We start from the raw sequence: 24,705 nt of genomic DNA on the forward strand, positions 1-24,705 counted from the left end.
GCAAATTTGTTAGCTAATGGGCAAAACCATGTGCACTGCAGGTGGGGCAGATACAACATGTGCCAAGAGAGTTAGATTTGGGTGGGTTATATTTATTCTGTGCCGGGTAAATATTGGCTGCTTTATTTTTACACTGCAATTTAGATTTCAGTTTGAATACATCCCACCCAAATCTAACTCTGTCTGCACATGCTATATCTGCCCCCCTTCCTGCAGTGCACATGGTTTTGCCCATTAGCTAAAAAATTTGCTGCTGTAATCAGATCTGAATTAGGCTCAATGTCCTCATGCTGGTAGTCTGAATTTACAGGTACTTATTACACGCATATATATTGATGCAAACATTCACATCCATATACAATGGCATGTAAACACCTTTTCAGTGTAGACATAATTGATCTCTGTGTCTGTGAGTGACTTGATTTGCATAAACAGCTGGTTTCCCATTCTCCAGCAATTTAGCTCTAAGGGGCCCCATTCATCATCCTTAATAGACCTATTACACATGTGGAAATACTAGTTTCCGCTTATTTGACGTAATGGGCCCATTCAATATTACATTATTAGTATACAGCAAACTCCAAAAACTGAAACTTTTCAGACTTTTCCTACAGAGCTAGAGAAGTATCATTCGGTTCTTAATAAATCTGAAACCAACCCGAATTTTTCAGATAATGAGGAGATAGAACCAAACCAATTCCTTGTTTGATTCTTCCCTCGGTTCAGAATTTGGATTTTAATTGGTACTGTATATTCAATTAAAGTCAGATCCATTCCAACATGCATTTGTCGGAATGGATCCAACAAGGACTATTCAATGCACGGCCAAATCCAACAGGATTTGGCTGTTCCTGACCATCTCAATCCGACTTTAAAAAAAGTTGTATTGAGATGAGGGAGCTGAGAGGAGACGGAGGAGAGCAGCGGGGAGACGGGGGAGAGCAGCGGCTATAGCAACATAGAAGGAGGATGGAGCACCACCGCCAGACCTCACGGCAGCGCCCACCCGGCTCCAGCAAGCTGCTGCTCTCCCCCATCTCCTCCTCTAAGCTCCCTCATCTCAATCCAAATTTTTTTAAAGTCGGATTGAGATGGTCGGAAACGGGGCCAAAACCTGTTGGATTTGGCCCCATTTCCGACAGAAGCATGCAGATCAGCGGCTATTCCGCCTATCCACGTGTTTTCCAACAAGTTGGGAATTCCCGACTTGGCGGAAAAAAACAGCCCCGAATGAATAGGTCGGAACCCCTTCCGACCTAAGTCTGTCAGAAGCTGCCGTCTTTCCGTCAAGACGGCAGTTTCTGACACTTATTGAATATACCCCTAAATCTGAAATTTGGGATTTGGATTGCAAAAATTAAATGATTTTTAGCTGTTTTTATCCATTTTCAAGAAACTCAAGTTCTGATTTTAAATCTGAATTTCTGAACCCAAAACACTTGAGGGTGGTTTTGCAAAACATTATGATGTATTCAGAACCAAAACCAAAACATGACACTCCACGCACATCTCTAGTGGGAACCAATGCTATCTACAGAGGATTTCTGGATAGGGCACTTGCCCAAGGGCCCCAGGAGTATAAGGGTGGTCCCCATCCGAGCCTGTTAATTGCTCTGCCCATCCAGATATCTCAAGTTCTGTCTGACTTAGAGTTTTTCTGAGGGTATACTCCAAAAGCTGTAACTCTCCCATTTTGATGGACACTGGCAGCTTGTCTCTACTATGCCCAGAACTAGAGATATCAGCCTTCCAGCATCTAGTGGTCTCTGCTCCAGCTCCACATGCCTGGTATGCAGTTTTATATTTTCGTCAGTGTATTGCTCTGGCTCCTGAACTCTGATCCCCAAGTCCCCAGTACCTTTTAAAAGGTGGTACTCTCTAATTTTTTATCCAATTGAAAGCTAAGAAATCTATTTCCAGGAACTGGAGATATCTGCAATCAAGCAAGCTGCCCTCCCACCAGAAAATGATGAATATTAAGCCCACTCCCCTATCCACCACACCCCTGCAAATTAAACACCCCCTACCACCCTGGAAGTCATGTACCAGGGCCCATTCATTCAGTCCAATGCCTCCTTTTACAGTTTAGTGTTCTTCCTCTCACCCCATCTCCCAACATTTGCGCAGTAAAGGAGTAATTAGCAGAAATTACTGCTCCAGGTCCTATATGCTGAGCGGAAGATAGAACACCCCCTACCGCCCGTGAGACATCAAAGCTGCCACTGATAGTACCCCCTACCCCTACCACTGGAAAATGGGCAGGGGCCTCAGTGCATTGCTTTGCTCAGGGGCCTACACTGCTCTTAAGAAGGCCCTGTTTCTGGAGCCCTGCTCCTGCCTTTGGGAAGGTGCACATGTATGAACTCAGGTCGCACGTGCGCATTGGTACCGGTAAGTAACTGCAATTTTAGCGATAGCGGGGGACAGCGCTTCGCAGCAGCTGTCGTCACATCGTAGCTATACTGAATTGCTCCGATAATTAAGTATCTACCACTGCCAGTTGTGGCGAGTTGAATACATCCACCTCCCCAATGATGAACAGGCCCCCCCAACTCCTTGTTTAAAAGCGTCAACCTGCATTCTCACTTCTATTGCCATGTCATAATTCCAGTGACTTCTAGAATTATCACATGCCCAATTTTTCTGTGATTGCCATTAGAAGTCAGAGGTTTTTGTTACAGGTTTCTCAAAGGTAATAAAACACCTGCAATGTGCTGAGTTAATTTTGCTAGCTCATTGCCCATTTGCAAATCAGTCAACTGATTACATAGTCAATTACTATTGATGCAAGACTAGCAGCTGTCATTTTCTTGTGGCCTGCCAGATGTGAATTGGCTTTTAATAGAGGCTGACAGGAAAAAGGGAATAACAATGAACTGTCTCTGCATTAATTGAATAGTTCTCTTGTTGCAACAATGGTAGCTCTAAGAGCCCATCCTGATGAAGAGTGAAAAGTAGTGATACAACATACATACAGTAGTTACATAGTTACACAGTTGTTGAGGTTGAAAAATGACAAATGTCCATCGAGTTCCACCTGTATTATAGATTTTGTTATTTACAGACCGGCTGACGTACTGGGCATGTGTGGCCATTTTGGTGTACATTTGCAAGTATAGGCTGCTGGGGAGGGATCCACGATCCCTCCATGGTGAAAAGGTAACCTATAGGCTACAATGGCATTAGCCATACGGGACAAGCTCAGAGAGGCTTCTGCTTTGGAGCTTTGTATATTAACTAACTTGCTGTTTTCTAGAGGTCGATATGACCTTCATGATATGATATGATATGATATGAGTCCTTCATGGTGTAGATATGATAAGATATCTCCAGTATAATACATCACCCTTATACTAAGGCAGAGTACACATTAGAACGATGTGTACCCGTACGACATATCACAACTATGTAATGAAGGATGGAATGATCACTCATTCTGCCCTTCATTACACTGTATGGCGATGCAATATCGTCCAGTTGGCCGCTCAGTGCGACGGCTGGAAGATATCGCATGCAACCGCGGAAGCGCACAGGTTAGGTGTACGCACTGAACAATCCAGCTGATATGACATTCTGATTCGGATGGAAATGATGCTCTAGTGTATAGGAACTACTTAATTAATATTTCCACGGGAATTTAGTAACAAGCTCTTCCTGGGAGATGGGCTCTGATAACAGCTTCTACGGGTGAAGTAGAGCTGGTTTGGCTCCAGAGTGCATACCGATCATGCATAGCTGACGGCTGACACATGAATCAGTGGGGGATGACAAAGAGGGACCTGCATTATAGTAGCCCACAGGCTAATATAGGCTAATGCCCGCTGCACATGACATTAGCTACCAGGGCCACACTCTGGAATGCTTTATAATTCTGCTTAGTAACTCCACTGCCCAGGATACCTGTCCACTTAATGTGCGGCACCTTTTTAAGATTAAATTAGAGAGAATAAGAACAGTATATGAGCCTACCCAATTTACAAATGTTTTCTACGTAGATGTAACTAGTTACAAGCAGGGCAGTAGAGAGCCTGGCCTAGGTACTTTTCAAGGGGCGTGGCCTAATCATAGGAGGTGTGATCATGCAGCCTTAGAAAAAAAAATATTTTAAGTGCCTCCCTGGCCATGGGTGTGGATTATTAGATCTACACTAAAAAGGTCTACTGTCAATAGGTCTACCACTAATTGTAGACATGCATTAGGTCGACAGGGTCAAAAGGTCGACATAGACTAGATATACAGTAGAATAGGTCAACTGGGTCAAAAGGCTGATGTGGAAAAGGTCGACACAAGAAAGGTAGACTCGATTTTTTCATTTTTTGGGGGGTGTTTTGTCACTTTTCTGCCAGAAGTAAGTCTCATTAGTGTACCACGTACCATCGCTTCACTCGCCGTGGATGGTAAAGTATGAAAAAGTTGAACAAGATGGGAAAAAAATAAAATAAAATCTGTGTCGACCATATGTGAGTTGACCATTGTCATCTTGACCTTTTGTCCCTGTTCACCTTTTGGAAAGTCTACCTTTTACATGTCTACATCTTACATGTCGAACCTTTTTACCCTGTCGACCTGATGTATATTTACCATTAGTGGTTGACCTATTGACGGTAGACCTTTTTAGTGCAGATTTATAGACCGGATCCCCCTGGTCACACTGCAGCCCAGCAAACAGCAGCACGTGCTGGGCTGAGGAGAAGAGCTGCAGCTGCTGCTGCCAGGTACGGGTGAGGGGGCCACTGATTACAAGCGTGTACCTGTTGGAGTCTGCTTAAATCCTACAGCATTGAAAAACAGGCCCAGCAGGCACCAATTACCCTCAGCTCTCCCAGGGCCAGGGCCAGCCTATGCAAGCATGTGTGGGGGGACATAAATAAACATAAATGAAATAAAGAAAAAGTAATAATAAAAAAAAAGAATAGTTTTTAAAATCTATTTTTAATGCTTCCTTCCTAATGCCGTGTTGACATGGCGAAAACCCTTGGAGTGGCGCATGGACGCAGCGGCTGCAGGGCTTGTACTTCAGGGACTGTCACGGGCAATAATGGAGCGAGCGAGAAGTGCTGTTACCTGGCCTGCTGCTCATGTACCTGGCCACTGTGGTTCCGGACTGCTCTGGGTGGATCCAGTTTGCCTGCGGTGATGTTCTGATGCTGGGTACGAGGACTACTGCGAACACTGGGAGAGCTGGCTCTGTACTCCATCAGTCCATCTCAGAGTGATGACTCCGGGGTCACTAGAGCCACCACGTCAGTAGGCAAGCTCCCTGCTGCCTCCAGTGCCGCCTACCATCATCCTGGTGACCGTGTCCTGGGTGCCGAAGTCGCGGGGGTTGCCGGAGGTTGGCTCCCAGCGCAGGATCTTGGGAAAAGGACTGGAGCTATTAACATCGCAGATGGGGCAATGGAGGGAGAGAACACTGTAACAGGGCCAGGTACTTGGTTAAGAGGCTGAATTGGCAGAAATGTTACCAGTAGAGAGGTGCAGCGGGCATTTTTCGGGTTTTGTATTTTGGTTTTGGATTCGGTTCCGCAGTCATGTTTTGGATTCGGACGCATTTTGGGAAAACCTCCTTAAGAATTTTTGTCGGATTCGGGTGTGTTTTGGATTCAGGTTTTTTTTTTTAAACCCCCCCCTCAAAAACAGCTTAAATCATGGAATTTGGGGGTAATTGTGATCCTATAGTATTTTTAACCTCAAAAACCATAATTTCCACTTATTTCCAGTCTATTCTGAACACCTCACACCTCACAATATTATTTTTAGTCCTAAAATTTGCACCAAGGTCGCTGGATGACTAAGCTAAGTAACCCAAGTGGGCAGCACAAACACCTGGCCCATCTAGGAGTGGCACTGCAGTGTCAGACAGGATGGCACTTCAAAAAAATAGTCCCCAAACAGCACATGATGCAAAGATTAAAAAAAAGATGTGCAAGATGGAATTGTCCTTGGGCCCTCCCACCCATCCTCCCACCCACCCTTATGTTCTATAAACAGGACATGCACACTTTAACAAACCCATCATTTCAGCCACAGGGTCTGCCACACGACTGTGGCTGAAATGATTGCTTCTTTTTTGATGGGGACCCAAACGAACCAATCAAACTCTCCTTGCACAAACTGGCTCTGCAGAGGCAGGATGTTCACCTCCTCCTCATCGTCCGATTCCTCATCCCTTTCACTGTGTACATCCCCCTCCTCACAGAGTATTAATTCGTCCCCACTGGAATCCACCATCACAGGTCCCTGTGTACTTTCTGGAGGCAATTGCTGGTAAATGTCTCCACGGAGGAATTGATTATAATTAATTTTGATGAACATCATATTCTCCACATTTTCTGGAAGTACCCTCCTACGCCGATCGCTGACAAGGTTACCGGCTGCACTAAACACTCTTTCGGCGTACACACTGGATGTCTCACCAGCAGGTCTTTGAACATCTGCAGACTTGTGTCTGCCGGAAAGAGAGATACAACGTAGACTTTAAACCTAGGATCAAGCACGGTGGCCAAAATGTAGTGCTCTGATTTCATCAGATTGACCACCCGTGAATCCTGGTTAAGCGAATGAAGGGCTCCATCCACAAGTCCCACATGCCTAGCAGAATCGCTCCATTTTAGCTCCTCCTTCAATCTCTCCAGCTGCTTCTGCAAAAGCCTGATGAGGGGAATGACTTGACTTAGGCTGGCAGTGTCTGAACTGACTTCACGTGTGGGAAGTTCAAAGGGTTGGAGAACCTTGCACAATGTTGAAATCATTCTCCACTGCGCTTGAGTCAGGTGCATTCCCCCTCCTTTGTCTATATCGTAAGCAGATGTATAGGCTTGAATGGCCTTTTGCTGCTCTTCCATCCTCTGAAGCATACAGAGGGTTGAATTCCACCTCGTTACCACCTCTTGCTTCACCTGATGGCAGGGCATGTTCAGGAGTGTTTGCTGGTGCTCCAGTCTTCGGCACGCGGTGGCTGAATGCCGAAAGTGGCCTGCAATTCTTCGGGCCACCGACAGCATCTCCTGCACGCCCCTGTTGTTTTTTAAAAAATTCTGCACCACCAAATTCATTGTATGTGCAAAACATGGGACGTGATGGAATTTGCCCACATGTAATGCACGCACAATATCGGTGGCGTAGTCCAAAGTCAGAAATCCCCAGGAGAGTCCAATTGGGGTAAGCCAATCTGTGATGATGTTCCTCAGTTTCCGTAAGAGGATGTCAGCTGTGTGCCTCTTATGGAAAGCGGTGATACAAAGCATAGCCTGCCTAGGAACGAGTTGGCGTTTGCAAGATGCTGCTACTGGTGCCGCCGCTGTTGTTGCTGCGGGAGGCAATACATCTACCCAGTGGGCTGTCACAGTCATATAGTCCTTAGTTTGCCCTGCTCCACTTGCCCACATGTCCATGGTTAAGTGGACAGTGGGTACAACTGCATTTTTTAGGACACTGGTGACTCTTTTTCTGAGGTCTGTGTACATTCTCGGTATCGCTGCCTAGAGAAGTAGAACCTAGATGGGATTTGGTACCTGGGACACACTACCTCAAGCAATTCTCTAAGTCCCTGTGAACTAACGGCGGATACCGGATGCACGTCTAACACCAACATAGTTGTCAAGGCCTGAGTTATCCGCTTTGCAACAGGATGACTGCTGTGATATTTCATCTTCCTCGCAAAGGACTGTTGGACAATCAATTGCTTACTGGAAGTAGTACAAGTGGTCTTCCGACTTCCCCTCAGGGATGACAATCAACTCCCAGCAGCAACAACAGCAGCGGCAGCAACAACAGGCATACCACTCAAGGATCCTCCGGAGGAATCCCGGTTAGGAGAGGACTCCTCAGTCTTGACAGTGACATGGCCTACAGGACTACTGACATTCCTGACTGAGGAGGAAGTTGACGTTGAGGGAGTTGGTGGTGTGGCTTGCAGGAGCTTGGGTACAGGAGAACGAAGGGATTTAGGTGTCAGTGGACTGCTTACGCTCTTACCCAAAGTTTCACAACTTGACACTGACTTATGATGAATGCGCAGCAGGTGACATAAGGGAGGATGTTCCTAGGTGGTTAACAGATTCACAGAGCAACTGATGGCTTGACATCCATTGTCCGGATTTGTGGAGAAATAATTCCACACCGAAGAGGTGGCTTTTTTTGGTAGCTTGCCCAGGCATCACAATGGGCTTCTTCATCCCACGGACAACAGGTGTTTCCCCCGGTGCCTGACTTAAACAAACCACATCACCATCAGAATCCTCATTGTCAACTTCCTCCTCAGCGCCAGCAACACCCATATCCTCATCCTGGTGTACTTCAACAGTGACATCTTTAATTTCAATATAAGGAACTGGTCTGTGAGTGCTCATTCAAATGGTGGAAGGAGTCACCTCTTCCCGTCCTGTGTTGGTAAGGTCAGGCATCGCAACCGCCGACACACTTGGACTCTCCTTGGGGATTTGAGATACCATCTCGAGTCAGAATGCACAGTTCTCTTCTGTGCTCTTTCCAGTTTAACGCTTTTAATTTTTCTAGCGAGGGGATGAGGGCTTCCATCGTCATGTGAAGCTGAAACACTAGCCATGAACATAGGCCAGGGCCTCAGCCGTTCCTTCCCACTCCGTGTCGTAAATGGCATATTGGTAAGTTTACGTTTCTCCTCAGACGATTTAAATTTCTTTTTTTGGTTCTTTTTACTGAACTTTGGCTTTTTGGATTTTACATGCCCTCTACTATCACATTGGGCATCGGCCTTGGCAGACGACGTTGATGGCATTTCATCGTCTATGTCATGGTTAGTGGCAGCAGCTTCAGCACTAGGAGGAAGTGGTTTTTGATTTTTCCCTATTTTATCCTTCAAATTTTTGTTCTCCATTATTTTTTGGGAGTTATATAAAGACAAGGGGGGTAATTCCAAGTTGATCGCAGCAGGAAATTTTTTAGCAGTTGGGCAAAACCATGTGCACTGCAGGTGAGGCAAATATAACATGTGCAGAGAGAGTTAGATTTGGGTGGGTTATTTTGTTTCTGTGCAGGGTAAATACTGGCTGCTTTATTTTTAAACTGCAATTTAGATTGCAGATTGAACACACCCCACCCAAATCTAACTCTCTCTGCACATGTTATATCTGCCTCCCCTGCAGTGCACATGGTTTTGCCCAACTGCTAACAAAGTTCCTGCTGCGATCAACTTGGAATTACCCCCAATATGCGGCACAGGAATGACTGATGGCCAGGACACTACCACTGATCTGATGCAGCACAACACAACAACACTGTAAGGGACTTGTGGTTGTTGTTGTTATTATTATTATTATAATACTGTAGCAGTAGACATATAGCAGCAGCGTGTACCACTGTGACTGCCTCGTCACTGGAATGACTGATGGACAGGACACTACCACTGGTCTGATGCAGCACAACACAGCAATACTGTAAGGGACTTGTGGTTGTTGTTATTATATTATTATAATACTGTAGCAGTGTACATATAGCAGCAGCATATACCACTGTGACTGCCTCGTCACTGGAATGACTGATGGACAGGACACTACCACTGGTCTGATGCAGCACAACACAACCACACTGTAAGGGACTTGTGGTTGTTGTTATTATATTATTATAATACTGTAGCAGTGTACATATAGCAGCAGCGTATACCACTGTGACTGCCTTGTCACTGGAATGACTGATGGACAGGACACTACCACTGGTCTGATGCAGCACAACACAACCACACTGTAAAGGACTTGTGGCTGTTGTTATAGAGATGTGCACCGGACATTTTTCGGGTTTTGTGTTTTGGTTTTGGATTAGGTTCCGCGGCCAAGTTTTGGATTTGGACGCGTTTTGGCAAAACCTCCCTGAAAATTTTTTGTCGGATTCGGGTGTGTTTTGGATTTGGGTGTTTTTTTTTTTACAAAAAACCCTCAAAAACAGCTTAAATCATAGAATTTGGGGGTAATTTTGATCCTATAGTATTATTAACCTCAATAACCATAATTTCCACTCATTTCCAGTCTATTCTGAACACCTCACAATATTATTTTTAGTCCTAAAATTTGCACCGAGGTCGCTGGATGACTAAGCTAAGCGACCCAAGTGGCCGACACAAACACCTGGCCCATCTAGGAGTGGCACTGCAGTGTCAGACAGGATGGCACTTCAAAAAATAGTCCCCAAACAGCACATGATGCAAAGAAAAAAAGAGGTGCACCAAGGTCGCTGTGTGACTAAGCTAAGCGACCCAAGTGGCCGACACAAACACCTAGCCCATCTAGGAGTGGCACTGCAGTGTCAGACAGGATGGCAGATTTAAAAAATAGTCCCCAAACAGCACATGATGCAAAGAAAAAAAGAGGTGCACCAAGGTCGCTGGATGGTTAAGCTAAGCGACCCAAGTGGCCGACACAAACAACTGGCCCATCTAGGAGTGGCACTGCAGTGTCAGACGGGATGGCACTTCAAAACATAGTCCCCAAACAGCACATGATGCAAAGATAAATTAAAGAAAAACAGAGATGCAAGATGGAATTATCCTTGGGCCCTCCCACCCACCCTTATGTTGTATAAACAGGACATGCACACTTTAACAAACCCATCATTTCAGCGACAGGGTCTGCCACACGACTGTGACTGAAATGACTGGTTGGTTTGGGCCCCCACCAAAAAAGAAGCAATTAATCTCTCCTTGCACAAACTGGCTCTACAGAGGCAAGATGTCCACCTCCTCCTTATCGTCCGATTCCTCACCCCTTTCACTGTGTACATCCCCCTCCTCACAGATTATTAATTCGCCCCTACTGGAATCCACCATCTCAGGTCCCTGTGTACTTTCTGGAGGCAATTGCTGGTGAATGTCTCCACGGAGGAATTGATTGTAATTCATTTTCATGAACATCATCTCCACATTTTCTGGAAGTAACCTCGTACGCCGATTGCTGACAAGGTGAGCGGCTGCACTAAACACTCTTTCGGAGTACACACTGGAGGGGGGGCAACTTAGGTAAAATAAAGCCAGTTTGTGCAAGGGCCTCCAAATTGCCTCTTTTTCCTGCCAGTATACGTACGGACTGTCTGACGTGCCTTCTTGGATGCGGTTACTCATATAATCCTCCACCATTCTTTCAATGGTGACAGAATCATATGCAGTGACAGTAGACGACATGTCAGTAATCGTTGCCAGGTCCTTCAGTCCGGACCAGATGTCAGCACTCGCTCCAGACTGCCCTGCATCACCACCAGCGGGTGGGCTCGGAATTCTTAGCCTTTTCCTCGCAGCCCCATTTGTGGGAGAATGTGAAGGAGGAGCTGTTGACGGGTCACGTTCCGCTTGACTTGACAATTTTCTCACCAGCAGGTCTTTGAACCTCTGCAGACTTGTGTCTGCCGGAAAGAGAGATCCAACGTAGGTTTTAAATCTAGGATCGAGCACGGTGGCCAAAATGTAGTGCTCTGATTTCAACAGATTGACCACCCGTGAATCCTGGTTAAGCGAATTAAGGGCTCCATCCACAAGTCCCACATGCCTAGCGGAATCGCTCTGTTTTAGCTCCTCCTTCAATCTCTCCAGCTTCTTCTGCAAAAGCCTGATGAGGGGAATGACCTGACTCAGGCTGGCAGTGTCTGAACTGACTTCACGTGTGGCAAGTTCAAAGGGTTGCAGAACCTTGCACAACGTTGAAATCATTCTCCACTGCGCTTGAGTCAGGTGCATTCCCCCTCCTTTGCCTATATCATAGGCAGCTGTATAGGCTTGAATGGCCTTTTGCTGCTCCTCCATCCTCTGAAGCATATAGAGGGTTGAATTCCACCTCTTGCTTCAGATGATGGCGGGGCAGGTTCAGGAGTGTTTGCTGGTGCTCCAGTCTTCGGCACGCGGTGGCTGAATGCCGAAAGTGGCCTGCAATTCTTCGGGCCACCGACAGCATCTCATGCACGCCCCTGTCGTTTTTTTAATAATTCTGCACCACCAAATTCAATGTATGTGCAAAACATGGGACGTGCTGGAATTTGCCCACATGTAATGCACGCACAATATTGGTGGCGTTGTCCGATGTCACAAATCCCCAGGAGAGTCCAATTGGGGTAAGCCATTCTGCGATGATGTTCCTCAGTTTCCGTAAGAGGTTGTCAGCTGTGTGACTCTTATGGAAAGCGGTGATACAAAGCATAGCCTGCCTAGGAATGAGTTGGCGTTTGCGAGATGCTGCTACTGGTGCCGCCGCTGCTGTTCTTGCTGCGGTAGGCAATACATCTACCCAGTGGGCTGTCACAGTCATATAGTCCTTAGTCTGCCCTGCTCCACTTGTCCACATGTCCGTGGTTAAGTGGACATTGGGTACAACTGCATTTTTTAGGACACCGGTGACTCTTTTTCTGAGGTCTGTGTACATTCTCGGTAGCGCCTGCCTAGAGAAATGGAACATAGATGGTATTTGGTACCGGGAACACAGTACCTCAAGCAAATCTCTAGTTTCCTGTGAATTAACGGTGGATACCGGAAACACGTTTAACACCACCCAGGCTGCCAAGGCCTGAGTTATCCGCTTTGCAGCAGGATGACTGCTGTGATATTTCATCTTCCTCGCAAAGGACTGTTGGACAGTCAATTGCTTACTGGAAGTAGTACAGGTGGTCTTCCAACTTCCCCTCTGGGATGACGATCGACTCCCAGCAGCAACAACAGCAGCGCCAGCAGCAGTAGGCGTTACACTCAAGGATGCATCGGAGGAATCCCAGGCAGGAGAGGACTCGTCAGACTTGACAGTGACATGGCCTGCAGGACTATTGGCTTTCCTGTCTAAGGAGGAAATTGACACTGAGGGAGTTGGTGGTGTGGTTTGCAGGAGCTTGGTTACAAGAGGAAGGGATTTAGTTGGCAGTGGACTGCTTCCGCTGTCACCCAAAGTTTTTGAACTTGTCAATGACTTCTGATGAATGCGCTCCAGGTGACGTATAAGGGAGGATGTTCCTAGGTGGTTAACGTCCTTACCCCTACTTATTACAGCTTGACAAAGGCAACACACGGCTTGACACCAGTTGTCCGCATTTCTGTTGAAATAATTCCACACAGAAGAGGTGATTTTTTTTGTAATTTGACCAGGCATGTCAATGGCCCTATTCGTACCACGGACAACAGGTGTCTCCCCGGGTGCCTGACTTAAACAAACCACCTCACCATCAGAATCCTCCTTGTCAATTTCCTCCTCAGCGCCAGCGACACCCATATCCTCATCCTGGTGTACTTCAACAGTGACATCTTCAATTTGACTATCAGGAACTGGACTGCGGGTGCTCCTTCCAGCACTTGCAGGGGGCGTGCAAATGGTGGAAGGCGCCACCTCTTCCCGTCCAGTGTTGGGAAGGTCAGGCATCGCAACCAACACAATTGGACTCTCCTTGGGGATTTGTGATTTAGAAGAACGCACAGTTCTTTGTTGTGCTTTGGCCAGCTTAAGTCTTTTCATTTTTCTAGCGAGAGGATGAGTGCTTCCATCCTCATGTGAATCTGAACCACTAGCCATGAACATAGGCCAGGGCCTCAGCCGTTCGTTGCCACTCCGTGTCGTAAATGGCATATTGGCAAGTTTACGCTTCTCCTCAGACACTTTTAATTTAGATTTTTGGATCATTTTACGGAACTTTTGTTTTTGGGATTTTACATGCTCTCTACTATGACATTGGGCATCGGCCTTGGCAGACGACGTTGATGGCATTTCATCGTCTCGGCCATGACTAGTGGCAGCAGCTTCAGCATGAGGTGGAAGTGGATCTTGATCTTTCCCTATTTTACCCTCCACATTTTTGTTCTCCATTTTTTAATGTGTGGAATTATATGCCAGTAATATATCAATAGCAATGGCCTACTGTACCGTACTGCTATATATTATATACTGGTGGTCAGCAAAATTATGCACTGTCCTCCTACTATATATACTGCGCACAACAACTAAAATGCACCACAGGTATGGATGGATAGTATACTTGACGACACAGCGGTAGGTAGAGCAGTGGACTACTGTACCGTACTGCTATATATTATATACTGGTGGTCAGCAAAATTATGCACTGTCCTCCTACTACTGCGCAAAACTTAAATGCACCACAGGTATGGATGGATAGTATACTCGACGACACAGAGGTAGGTAGAGCAGTGGACTACTGTACCGTACTGCTATATATTATATACTGGTGGTCAGCAAAATTATGCACTGTCCTCCGACTATATATACTGCGCACAACATCTAAAATGCACCACAGATGGATAGTATACTTGACGACACAGAGGTAGGTAGAGCAGTGGACTACTGTGCCATACTGCTATATATTATATACTGGTGGTCAGCAAAATTATGCACTGTCCTCCTACTACTGCGCAAAACTGAAATGCCCCACAGGTATGGATGGATAGTATACTTGACGACACAGAGGTAGGTAGAGCAGTGGACTACTGTACCGTACTGCTATATATTATATACTGGTAACATAGTAACATAGTAACATAGTATCTGAGGTTGAAAAAAGACAATTGTCCATCGAGTTCAACCTATTTGTGGTGTCCTATGCATGATGATTTGACTAAAATTTCTGACTGATGCTGCTGTCAGCCATTGCATTTTATCCCTATTTATAGTAACTATAATGCATGACTATGCACCATACCCCTGGATATAATTTTCCAATAGGAATTTATCTAACCCATTCTTAAAGGTGTTGACAGATTCCGCCATTACAACTCCCTCGGGCAGGGAATTCCAAACACGTATTGTCCTTACCGTGAAAAAGCCTTTACGCCGTATTGTGCGGAATCTCCTCTCCTCTAACCTGAGCGAGTGTCCACGAGTCCTCTGTGTTGATCTAACCAAAAACAGGTCCCGCGCAAGCTCTGTGTATTGTCCCCTTATATATTTGTAGATGTTGATCATATCCCCTCTTAAGGGGGGTACACACGGAGAGATCTGTGCTTAAAATCTAAGCAATCTGACTAGATTGCTTAGAAATTAAGCATACATATCTCAGTGTGTATGCCATAAAGCGATAGCGATGCGCAGCCCCGCGCATCGCTATCGCTGATTGTAGATTGGCCTGCATGCAGGCAAAATCTAGTACAGTCGCTTAGCACATCGCTCGTGTGTACAGAATGAGCGACGTGCTACAGCGATGTACGTCACTCTCCTCTGCCACTCCGTCCTCTGCCGGGTCCAACCTCCGCCTCCTGCCTCTCCTGGTCCCGCCTTCGTCTTCTTCCTCTGCTGGTCCCGCCTCCGTCTCCGTCTCCGTCTCCTGCTTCACCACCACAGACTAGAGTCACACCAGCTACAGCCAGCCAGCGCAACGCACGTCAGCAGCAGCAGCAGCAAAACGGTAAGTGCCAACGGGTGCGCTGTGGGCAGCATAAACGGCATTGATGGGTGCCGGGGGGGGGGGGGGGGGTGTTTGCGTGCGGTGCGCTGAGCCCCTTGTTATCGACCGGGCTGTATTAACAGCCGTGAGGGGACACACACACACACACACCATTTTCATGCATGTATTTATAGGGGGGAGTGTGTGTGTGTGTGACACTGTTATTATTAATATACTGCCGGGGGGGGGGGGGGGGTGTGTGACACTGTTATTATTAATGTACTGCCGTGGTGGGGGGGGGGGGGGGGGCTGGGTGTGACACTGTTATTATTAATATACTACCAGCGGGGGAGGGGGGGAGGGGCGGGGCACCGTTATTGATGTTAACTGTGCTGTATGTATTTACAGCCGGGGGGTGGGGTGACACCATTATTATTAATGTACTACTAGCCGGTGGGGGGGGGGGGGGGAGACCATTATTATTGATGTTAACTGGGCACTTGTGTGGGTTGTATTAACAGCCGTGTGGGGGGGGTTCACTACGATCTGCCGGCGACCAGCATACCGGCGCCGGGAGGCCGGCCGCCGGCTTACCGACAGTGTGGCGAGCGCAAATGAGCCCCTTGCGGGCTCGCTGCGCTCACCACGCTACGGGCACGGTGGCGCACCACACTATTTTATTCTCCCTCCAGGGGGGTCGAATAAGTGTCGGTATGCCGGCTGTCGGGCTCCCGGCGCCGGTATGCTGGTCGCCGGCAGATCGTAGTGAACCCCCCCCACACGGCTGTTAATACAACCCACACAAGTGCCCAGTTAACATCAATAATAATGGTCTCTCCCCCCCCCCCCCCCCACCGGCTAGTAGTACATTAATAATAATGGTGTCACCCCACCCCCCGGCTGTAAATACATACAGCCCAGTTAACATCAATAACGGTGCCCCCGCCCCTCCCCCCTCCCCCGCTGGTAGTATATTAATAATAACAGTGTCACACCCAGCCCCCCCCCCCCCCCACCCCGGCAGTACATTAATAATAACTGCCTCTTCCGGCGCGGCGCATGTGTGCGGTGGCTGGGTAGGAATTTCCCCTTCCCCCTCGTTCCTCCCCCGGCTCCGTCCTCCCAGCCAGTAGCAGCACTCCCCCCTGTCTGTGCTAACGTCCTCCCACATCAGTGATTGCATAATATTCATTAATTTCTCTCTATTTCTCTCTCTCTATCTCTCTCCTCCTGTGGATTACTTCGTTTGTCAGTGTAATTTTAATTTTTACAGGTGCCCCTATTGGATTCTACTGGACAAGTGGACGTGACCGGCGTGGGATGTAGGTAAGTAATCTGTCTCTCATTGTTACAGGTACCCCTATTGGATTCTACTGGACAAGTGGACGTGACCGGCGTGGGATGTAGGTAAGTATGTGTGAGTGTGTAAGTGTGTATTTAATAAATTTTTACTTTCACGGTGTGTGTGTTGTGTTTTTATTTGGGTATTTTTTGTTGTTGTAGAACTACAGGTACCAGCGGGCCCGTTATTTCCCCGCATGCTGGTACTTGAGGTTCTCCAAGTACCAGCAAGCGGGGGAGGCTTGCTGGGCCTTGTAGTTCCACAACAAAAAACAATATTCTTTTTTTTTACATACTCATGGCTATCAGCCCGGCACCCACCGCCCAGGGGTGCTGGGGACAGCCTCGGGCTTCACCCCTGGCCCTTGGGTGCCTGAAGGGGGGGACCCCTTGATTTAAGGGGTCCCCACTCCTCCAGGGAACCCCGGCCAGGTGTGACTAGTTGGGGGGGTAATGCCACGGCCGCAGGGACCTACATAAATGTGTCCCCCGGCTGTGGCATTATGTCCCTGGCTAGTGGAGCCCGGTGCTGGTTTTAAAAATACGGGGGACCCCTACATCTTTTGTCCCCCGTATTTTTGGAACCAGGACCGGACTAAGAGCCCGGTGCTGGTTGTCTAAATACGGGGAACCCCTGTCCAATTTTTCCCCCAGTATTTAAACAACCAGGCCCGGCTCAAAGAGCCCGAGGCTGGTTATACTTAGGAGGGGGGACCTCACGCATTTTTTTTATTTTTTAACCCATTCAGACCCTTCTCCATTAATGGGGAATGTCCACTAAGTAATGTCCACTAATGGGGGGGCCATTACGTGTAACAACGCTACTAATGGGGGGGCCATTACGTGTAACAATGCTACTACTAGGGGGGTCATTACGTATAAGGAAGATACTACTACTTGGGGGGAGCATTATGTATAGGATGCTACTATTACTTGGGGGGCATTAGATATAACAATAATACTACTACTTGGGGGGCCTTACGTATAAGGACGCTACTACTACTGGGGGTGCACTATGTATAAGGATGCTACTACTACTTGTGGGGCATTACGTATATGATGAATAAGATTGTGCTACATTGTGGCGTAATTTTGAATGGGGGTACTATTGTGTGGCTATGCCCCTTACTTGTGAGACCACACCCCTTTTCCCGGTGCGCGCCAAAGGAATATGGGAGGGCGCAAATTTATAGTTTGCAGGGGGGGCGCCGAACACCCTAGCACCGGCCCTGGGTGGAGGGCTGGGTAAGTTGATGGTGGGCGAGTTTGTAAGCCATTGGCGGTGGCAGCGGGCATCGGCACAGGGGCAGTAGCGGGCATTGGCTCGGCGGCAGTAGGGGGTCATCGGCAGGATTCGGCGAACATTATGGCTGTAGTGCCTCACCAGCCACTGACCTCGCCACACGCCACTGGAGTGTGGGCTGTATTAACAGCCGGGTGGGGGGGGGGGGGGTTGTTATTAATTATGTTTTTATGAGGCTGTCCTGTGTATCGAGCGATACATATATGGGGGAGTGTGATGCGGCTGGTGATAGCGGTCTAGGAGAAGATGGATGTATCCGTATGATTAGACAGGCTGCTTAATGTGCTTTGAAGCTGTATTAGCAGGCGGGGGGGGGGGATAGGGGGTGTTACTATATGTTTGTGGTGCTTAAGTGGCTTTACCTGGTTGCAATGTGTGTATAAGCGGCTTTACCTGGCGCAGCGTGTGTATAAGCACCATTTCCTGGCGCAACACGTGTATAAGCGGCATGGTTTTTTTAATGCGAGGGTCAACATATTTTATTAAAGTTTTTCCTTGCTTGTTATTTAAATAGTGTTGTTTTATTTTTCTCACAGCAATGGCTTCTTACATGGACCGGGAGTTCACAACTGGATTCATTGATGTGTATCGGGCCAGCGAATGTCTGTGGAAGGTCCGTAGCAAGGATTTTTCAAACAGACAGAAGAAGGATCAGGCCTACAGACAATTGGTGGAGTACAGCAAAGCCCATAACAGTGATGCTGATCTACTTTGGGCGAAGAAGAAGATAGCAAACTTGCGGACGGTGTTCAAGAAGGAACACACACGCGTGATCGAGTCTCAACGTTCAGGAGCCGGAACTGATGATGTTTACCAGCCGACGCTATGGTATTATGAACAGATGAAGTTCCTTTTGGAGAGAGAGGCGAAATTACATGGACAGGGTAGCCTGGATAAAGAGTCTCCTAAGACGCCAGAGGAAGAGGGGACCCTTAATCCGGTAAGTTAAAACACTTTAAAATGTTCAACTTTATCATTGTTTAATCAACGCCCTAATGTTTTATTTTCTTTTTTTTTTACAGGAATCTACCCCGGAGGTAATGAACACTTCCGCAACAGAGGCAACAGAACTGGAGCTCAGTGGTGAGGAGTCAGCACCATCTCGGTCGACAGCACCACCAAGGCGGAGACAAAAGAATTCATCATTGAGTTCCGATTCTGCATCCTCCAGCACGGTTCAATTTATCCAACGGGCAGAGGAAATGCTTAATAGGCCACCAGACTTCTATCGTCAATTTTCAAACACGATAGAATCTCAGATACGTGTAATGCCCGAAACTGTTTTTAGAACTTTCAGGCGCATAGTATTTGATGTATTGAGAAGGGCCGAGGATAATGACCTATCCGATGACCTGGATCTAATGTCAAATCCTGTGCGGCGCGCACGAAATGCCCCACAGTCCCAGTATCCTTATCCCCAACCATACTATTATCCGCCGGGTAATCCTCCGCCACAGCGCCCTTTTTTTTCGCCGGGACCCCCACCTACACCCACTCTGCCCACTCCTCCCACCAGCACTTTGTCCACTGGATTGTACTCAGCAATGCTGAGTACACAGCTCCCCCCAGAGGACGAGGCTACTTTTTTCAATTATTAAATTATAATTTTTTTTATTAGTTTTTTAGTTTCCGTTGGACAAATTGTTCCATGTTTCCTCGACTCTTTTATGTTGTTCATAGTTACCATAGTGTCGGTTTTTTGTCCTGGACTTTTGAACGTTGGGATATTGGTCATTCTTATCGATGAATCCAGTTGCATAAGTGTTAAAAATTAATATATTTTTATAAGTAAATTATTTTCAAAACAAAAAAGAAGTGTTGTGTATTTTTTATGGTTTATCATTATATTTTTAATTTTTGGGGGAGTTATGATAGGAATGCTGTTGTACCAAATTTGTCCTCACTTATCCCCCCTTAAAAAAAATTTTTTTTAAGGGGAGATAAGTGAGGACAATCCTACCTTCAAGGTACTGTTAAAGGGGACATTTATTACAGAGGGATGCGGTTAAGATCTCTGCGTCGGGTTCCCAATAGCCACAATCCTGACATATTCTCCCCCTGTGGGTGTCCATGACACCCATAGAGGGAGACTAAAAATTTGGCAAGCAAAGCGAGCCACAAGGGGCTTCTTTGCGCTCGAGCCGCTGCCGGCATTCCGGTGGCCGCCATCCCGACGTTGGGATTATGACTGTCGGGATGCCTGCTGCCGGGATATCATACTGATTCCCAGGGCCAGTGCTATGGTGTCCGGCGCCCTCCTGCAAACTGTAAATTTGCGCCCCCTCAGACACAGAGGTGATACAGTGACTGGGACGGAACACAGGGGTGATGGCACACACAGGTATGCCTGACTTGGTTCACACTGTTGGATCCCATTAGTCCTCACTTATCCCCCACAAAAAACGACGCAGTCGTGAAGTGTCCTGGGTATACCTGACCCCAGAGTTCCTCATGGCTACGTTGTTTTTTAATATACATGCAAAACACACACAGGTACATACTCTGACAACAGAAGTTTAAAACAAGATACATTTTTATTTTGGAAATAAATAAAAAAAATACAATAAAATATAAAACCAATCAAGCATATGTAATGTCTATCAAACATAAAAGCAGTTAAATGTAGGAGTCTTGCCAATCCACTGCACCTACTCCATTAAAAAAGGTCAGGTAGTCGTCCCTGACCTTTCTAGCCTTTAAAGTGGGATTAGGTGTGGACTGTGGCCTTTCAAGTCCAGGCAACCTAGCAGAGTCCACATCAGAGTTGTCGGCCTGAGCAGGCAACCTGGCAGAGTCCACATCAGAGTTGTCGGCCTGAGCAGGCAACCTGGCAAAGTCCACATCAGAGTTGTCGGCCTGAGCAGGCAGCCTGGCAGAGTCCACATCAGGGTTGTTAGCCGGAGTAGTAGATGGGGGGCATTTTGGGCCAGTCTTACGCCTTAGATAATTGTGTAGAACACAGCAGGCCAACACAACCCAGTCTATTTTATCCACCCTTAGGCCAATAGCAGAGTGGAAAATTCTGAACCTACTACTCAAGATCCCAAATGCGTTTTCAACTATGCGGCGGGCCCTTGAGAGCCGATAATTAAAAATGCGTTTCTCCTTGGATAAGTTCCTTTGTGGGTAGGGTTTCATGATGTGCTCGTGCAGAGCAAAGGCTTCATCTGCCACAAACACATAATTCAAGCCATGCATGCAGTCCTCAGCTTTCGGTAGGTCTAATTGGTTGCAAAGCAGCCTCTCATAAAACACAGTATCTTTGATTGATCCGCCATCGGATGCTCTTCCATTTTTCCCCACATCCACAAATATGAACTCATAGTTGGCATTAACTATAGCCATCAAGACTATGCTAAAATAACCTTTATAGTTATAATATAGAGATCCACTTTTTGTAGGAGGAGAGATGCGGACACAACAGAAAAAGACACACCCTCCCCTCCCCAGTGGCGTAAGTTCGTCCCAGTCGCCCGGAGGCATGATACATTTTGGTGCCCCCCTACACATACACACACATACCATATGTAGCTATCCCGCACCCATGGTGAACAGTAGAAGGGTGCTCAGGTACCTTTCCCAATAGTAATATAGATACACATAGAAAGTGGACGCATTCCAAGTCAGTCATTACAATAAAACAGACACCAGCATACCATTATAGTACACCTACAGTGCTCCCTCACCCACCAGGTCTCCATGGAGATGCTTTGGCGCAGCGGTGTGCCAATATAATTAGTGTTCACTGTAGTATTTTTTTTTTAGGGCAGGGTGCTGATCACGGGGAGGGCACATTTTTCATTCGTGAGGGTAAATTTTTAAGTTAAATGGGCAAACTTAGGTACATACTATAATGCTTGGTGCTCCCATTCCTATGGGCAAAACATGGACAGTGCGCACCGAAGGTGCGCAGCAAAAATCTAGGGGCGTTGTTTCGTGGGGAAGGGGCGTGGCCACATAATAGTGTCAATTCACATTACACCACACGGTAGTGCCCCTAATACACATTGCACCAGTTAGAACCTCCTATACACACTGCGCCAGGTAGAGGCTAGAGCACGTTATACATATTGCGCCAGATAGAGCACATTATACACATTGCGCCAGATAGAGCACATTATACACATTGCGCCAGATAAAGCACATTATACACATTGCGTCAGGTAGGGAGCACTGAGGCACATTGCACCAGGTAGAGAGCACTGAGGCACACTGCACCAGGTAGAGAGCACTGAGGCACACTGCACCAGGTAGAGAGCACTGAGGCACACTGCACCAGGTAGAGAGCACTGAGGCACACTGCACCAGGTAGAGAGCACTGAGGCACACTGCACCAGGTAGAGAGCACTGAGGCACACTGCACCAGGTAGAGAGCACTGAGGCACACTGCACCAGGTAGAGAGCACTGAGGCACACTGCACCAGGTAGAGAGCACTCAGGCACACTGCACCAGGTAGGGAGCACTCAGGCACACTGCACCAGGTAGGGAGCACTCAGGCACACTGCACCAGGTAGGGAGCACTAATGGCACACTGCACCAGGTAGGGAGCACTAATGGCACACTGCACCAGGTAGGGAGCACTGAGGCACACTGCACCAGGTAGAGCACTGAGGCACACTGCACCAGGTAGAGAGCACTGAGGCACACTGCACCAGGTAGAAAGCACTGAGATTAATGTTTACAGCTGCAAAATACTTACAAGGTTAATTTAGCCCAGGGGGACTCTCATGTACGTACCGGGTCCGGCGGCGCACGGCTGGATCCGGCGACGTGGCGGGGTCCGGCAGGCAGCAAACGGCGGGGCGGCAGGGCGCACAAAAATGGGCAGGGCGGGATTCAGCTGTCTAAAAAAGGGGCAGACACCTAGCGTGAACACTAGATATATATTAAAAAAAAGACAAACGCCTCATTCACTTAAACACACGTCTCACTTAAACACACACGCCTCTCACTTACATACACCTCTCACACACACCTCTCACACACGTGCCTCTCACATACACATGCCTCTCACATACACATGCCTCTCACATACACATGCCTCTCACTTACATACACATGCCTCTCACTTATAGGCCCTACACACATAGCGATTTCACTGCACGATATGAACGATCTTGTTCATTAATGAACGAGATATCGTTCATATCGTGCAGTGTGGAGTCCCCAGCGATGAACGATGCGCGACCCCGCGCTCGTTCATCGCTGGGGCCATGTCGGCTGTGCATGCCGGCCAATATGGACGAGATCGTCCATATTTGCCTACAAGTCTACGGAGCCGGGTGACGGGGGGAGTGAAGAAACTTCACTCCCCCCGTCACTGCCCCCCCGCCGCTGGGTCGCTCGTCGGCCACCTCGGCGGCGCATCGCCGAGTGTGTAGGGCCCCTTACATACACATGCCTCTCACACACACACACATGCCTCTCACTTACATACACATGCCTCCCACTTACATACACATGCCTCTCTCACACACACACACACACACACATGCCTCTCACTTACATACACATGCCTCCCACTTACATACACATACATGCCTCTCACACACATGCCACTCACACACATCACACACACACATGCCTCTTTTACTTGAATGTACAACTTTCCTTAAAAACACACACACCTCACTTAAAAACAAGCACACACAAAACACAGTACTTCCCCCCAAATACACCTCTCCCCCACCCCCCACACAGTGCCTACCTTTGGCTATCATCCAGAGCATGGAGGAGCAGAGAGTTCTGAGCTTCCCTCGGGTGGCTTACTAAGGGCCCGGGAGGAGCTGTGCTCTGGAGCTCCCCCTAGCTGCAGCCAGTGCCATCTCTCTCTACAGGAGGCAGCTTCCGTGTCATTGACACAGCTCCTCCATCTGCAATAGCAGCGCAGTCCTCAGGCTGCGGGAGACAGTGGAGGAGATGCGCCCCCTTGTGGCCAGGAGCCCGGCGGCAGCCGACTCCACTGCCTCCCACAGTTCCGCCCCTGCCCCTCCCCTATAATACCAACCCACTATTTAAAAAGGTCTTTTTTTTGTTTAGAAAAAGACACACTCTCCCCACCCCCCTCACTATAATACCAACCCACTATTTAAATAGTTTTTTTTTTTGTTTAGCACAGATTGCTCAGCACAGATTGCTCAGCACAGATTGCTCAACACAGATCTCACGTGTGTATGGGAGATCTAGACACCGGGATGTTCAAGGGACATCTCCCGTGATAAATTGCTCAGAACACATCTCTTGCAGAAATCTCTCTGTGAGTATGGGCCTTTAGTCTCCGCTTTTCCAATGTAAACATGCCTAGTCTTTCAAGCCTTTCCTTGTATTCCATCGTCTCCATGCCCTTAATTAGTTTGGTCGCCCTCCTCTGTACCTTTTCAAGCTCCAGGATATCCTTTTTGTAGTACGGTGCCCAGAACTGTACACAGTATTCAAGGTGTGGCCTCACTAGTGATTTATATAACGGGAGTATAATACTCTCGTCCCTAGCATCAATACCCCGTTTTATGCATGCTAATATCTTATTAGCCTTCTTTGCTGCAGTCCTACTTTGGATACTACTTCTTAGCTTGCTATCTATGAGGACACCTAAGTCCTTTTCCAGTACAGAATCCCCTAATTTTACCCCATTTAGTAGGTAGGTGTAATTTTTGTTCTTGTTACCACAGTGCATTACCTTACACTTGTCTGTGTTGAAGCGCATTCTCCATTTGGCTGCCCATGCTTCTAATTT

The 24,705-nt window shown here is 47.5% G+C and overlaps 2 protein-coding genes across 2 annotated transcripts in view; one reads left to right on the forward strand and one right to left on the reverse strand.

Annotated features, from left to right (window-relative positions):
• The window catches only part of LOC134936813 (pyroglutamylated RF-amide peptide receptor-like), a 304,639-nt gene that overhangs the window by 101,445 nt on the left and 178,489 nt on the right, over nt 1-24,705 (reverse strand). The gene's annotated exons all lie outside the window — the stretch shown is intronic.
• LOC134935095 (uncharacterized) lies at nt 18,333-19,754 on the forward strand. Its single transcript, XM_063930374.1, has 2 exons — nt 18,333-18,911; nt 18,994-19,754. The coding sequence occupies exons 1-2, from the start codon at nt 18,510-18,512 to the stop codon at nt 19,567-19,569; spliced, it is 978 nt and encodes a 325-aa protein (XP_063786444.1). The 5' UTR covers nt 18,333-18,509; the 3' UTR covers nt 19,570-19,754.

This window comes from Pseudophryne corroboree, chromosome 6 (assembly GCF_028390025.1).
Source record: "Pseudophryne corroboree isolate aPseCor3 chromosome 6, aPseCor3.hap2, whole genome shotgun sequence".
NCBI lineage: Eukaryota > Metazoa > Chordata > Amphibia > Anura > Myobatrachidae > Pseudophryne > Pseudophryne corroboree.

Coding starts and splice junctions, on each gene's coding strand:
- LOC134935095 (XM_063930374.1), top strand. CDS start 18,510: ATGGCTTCTTACATGGACCGGGAGTTCACAACTGGATTCATTGATGTG. Junction 18,912..18,993: donor AAGAGGGGACCCTTAATCCG/GTAAGTTAAAAC, acceptor TTTTTTTTACAG/GAATCTACCCCGGAGGTAAT.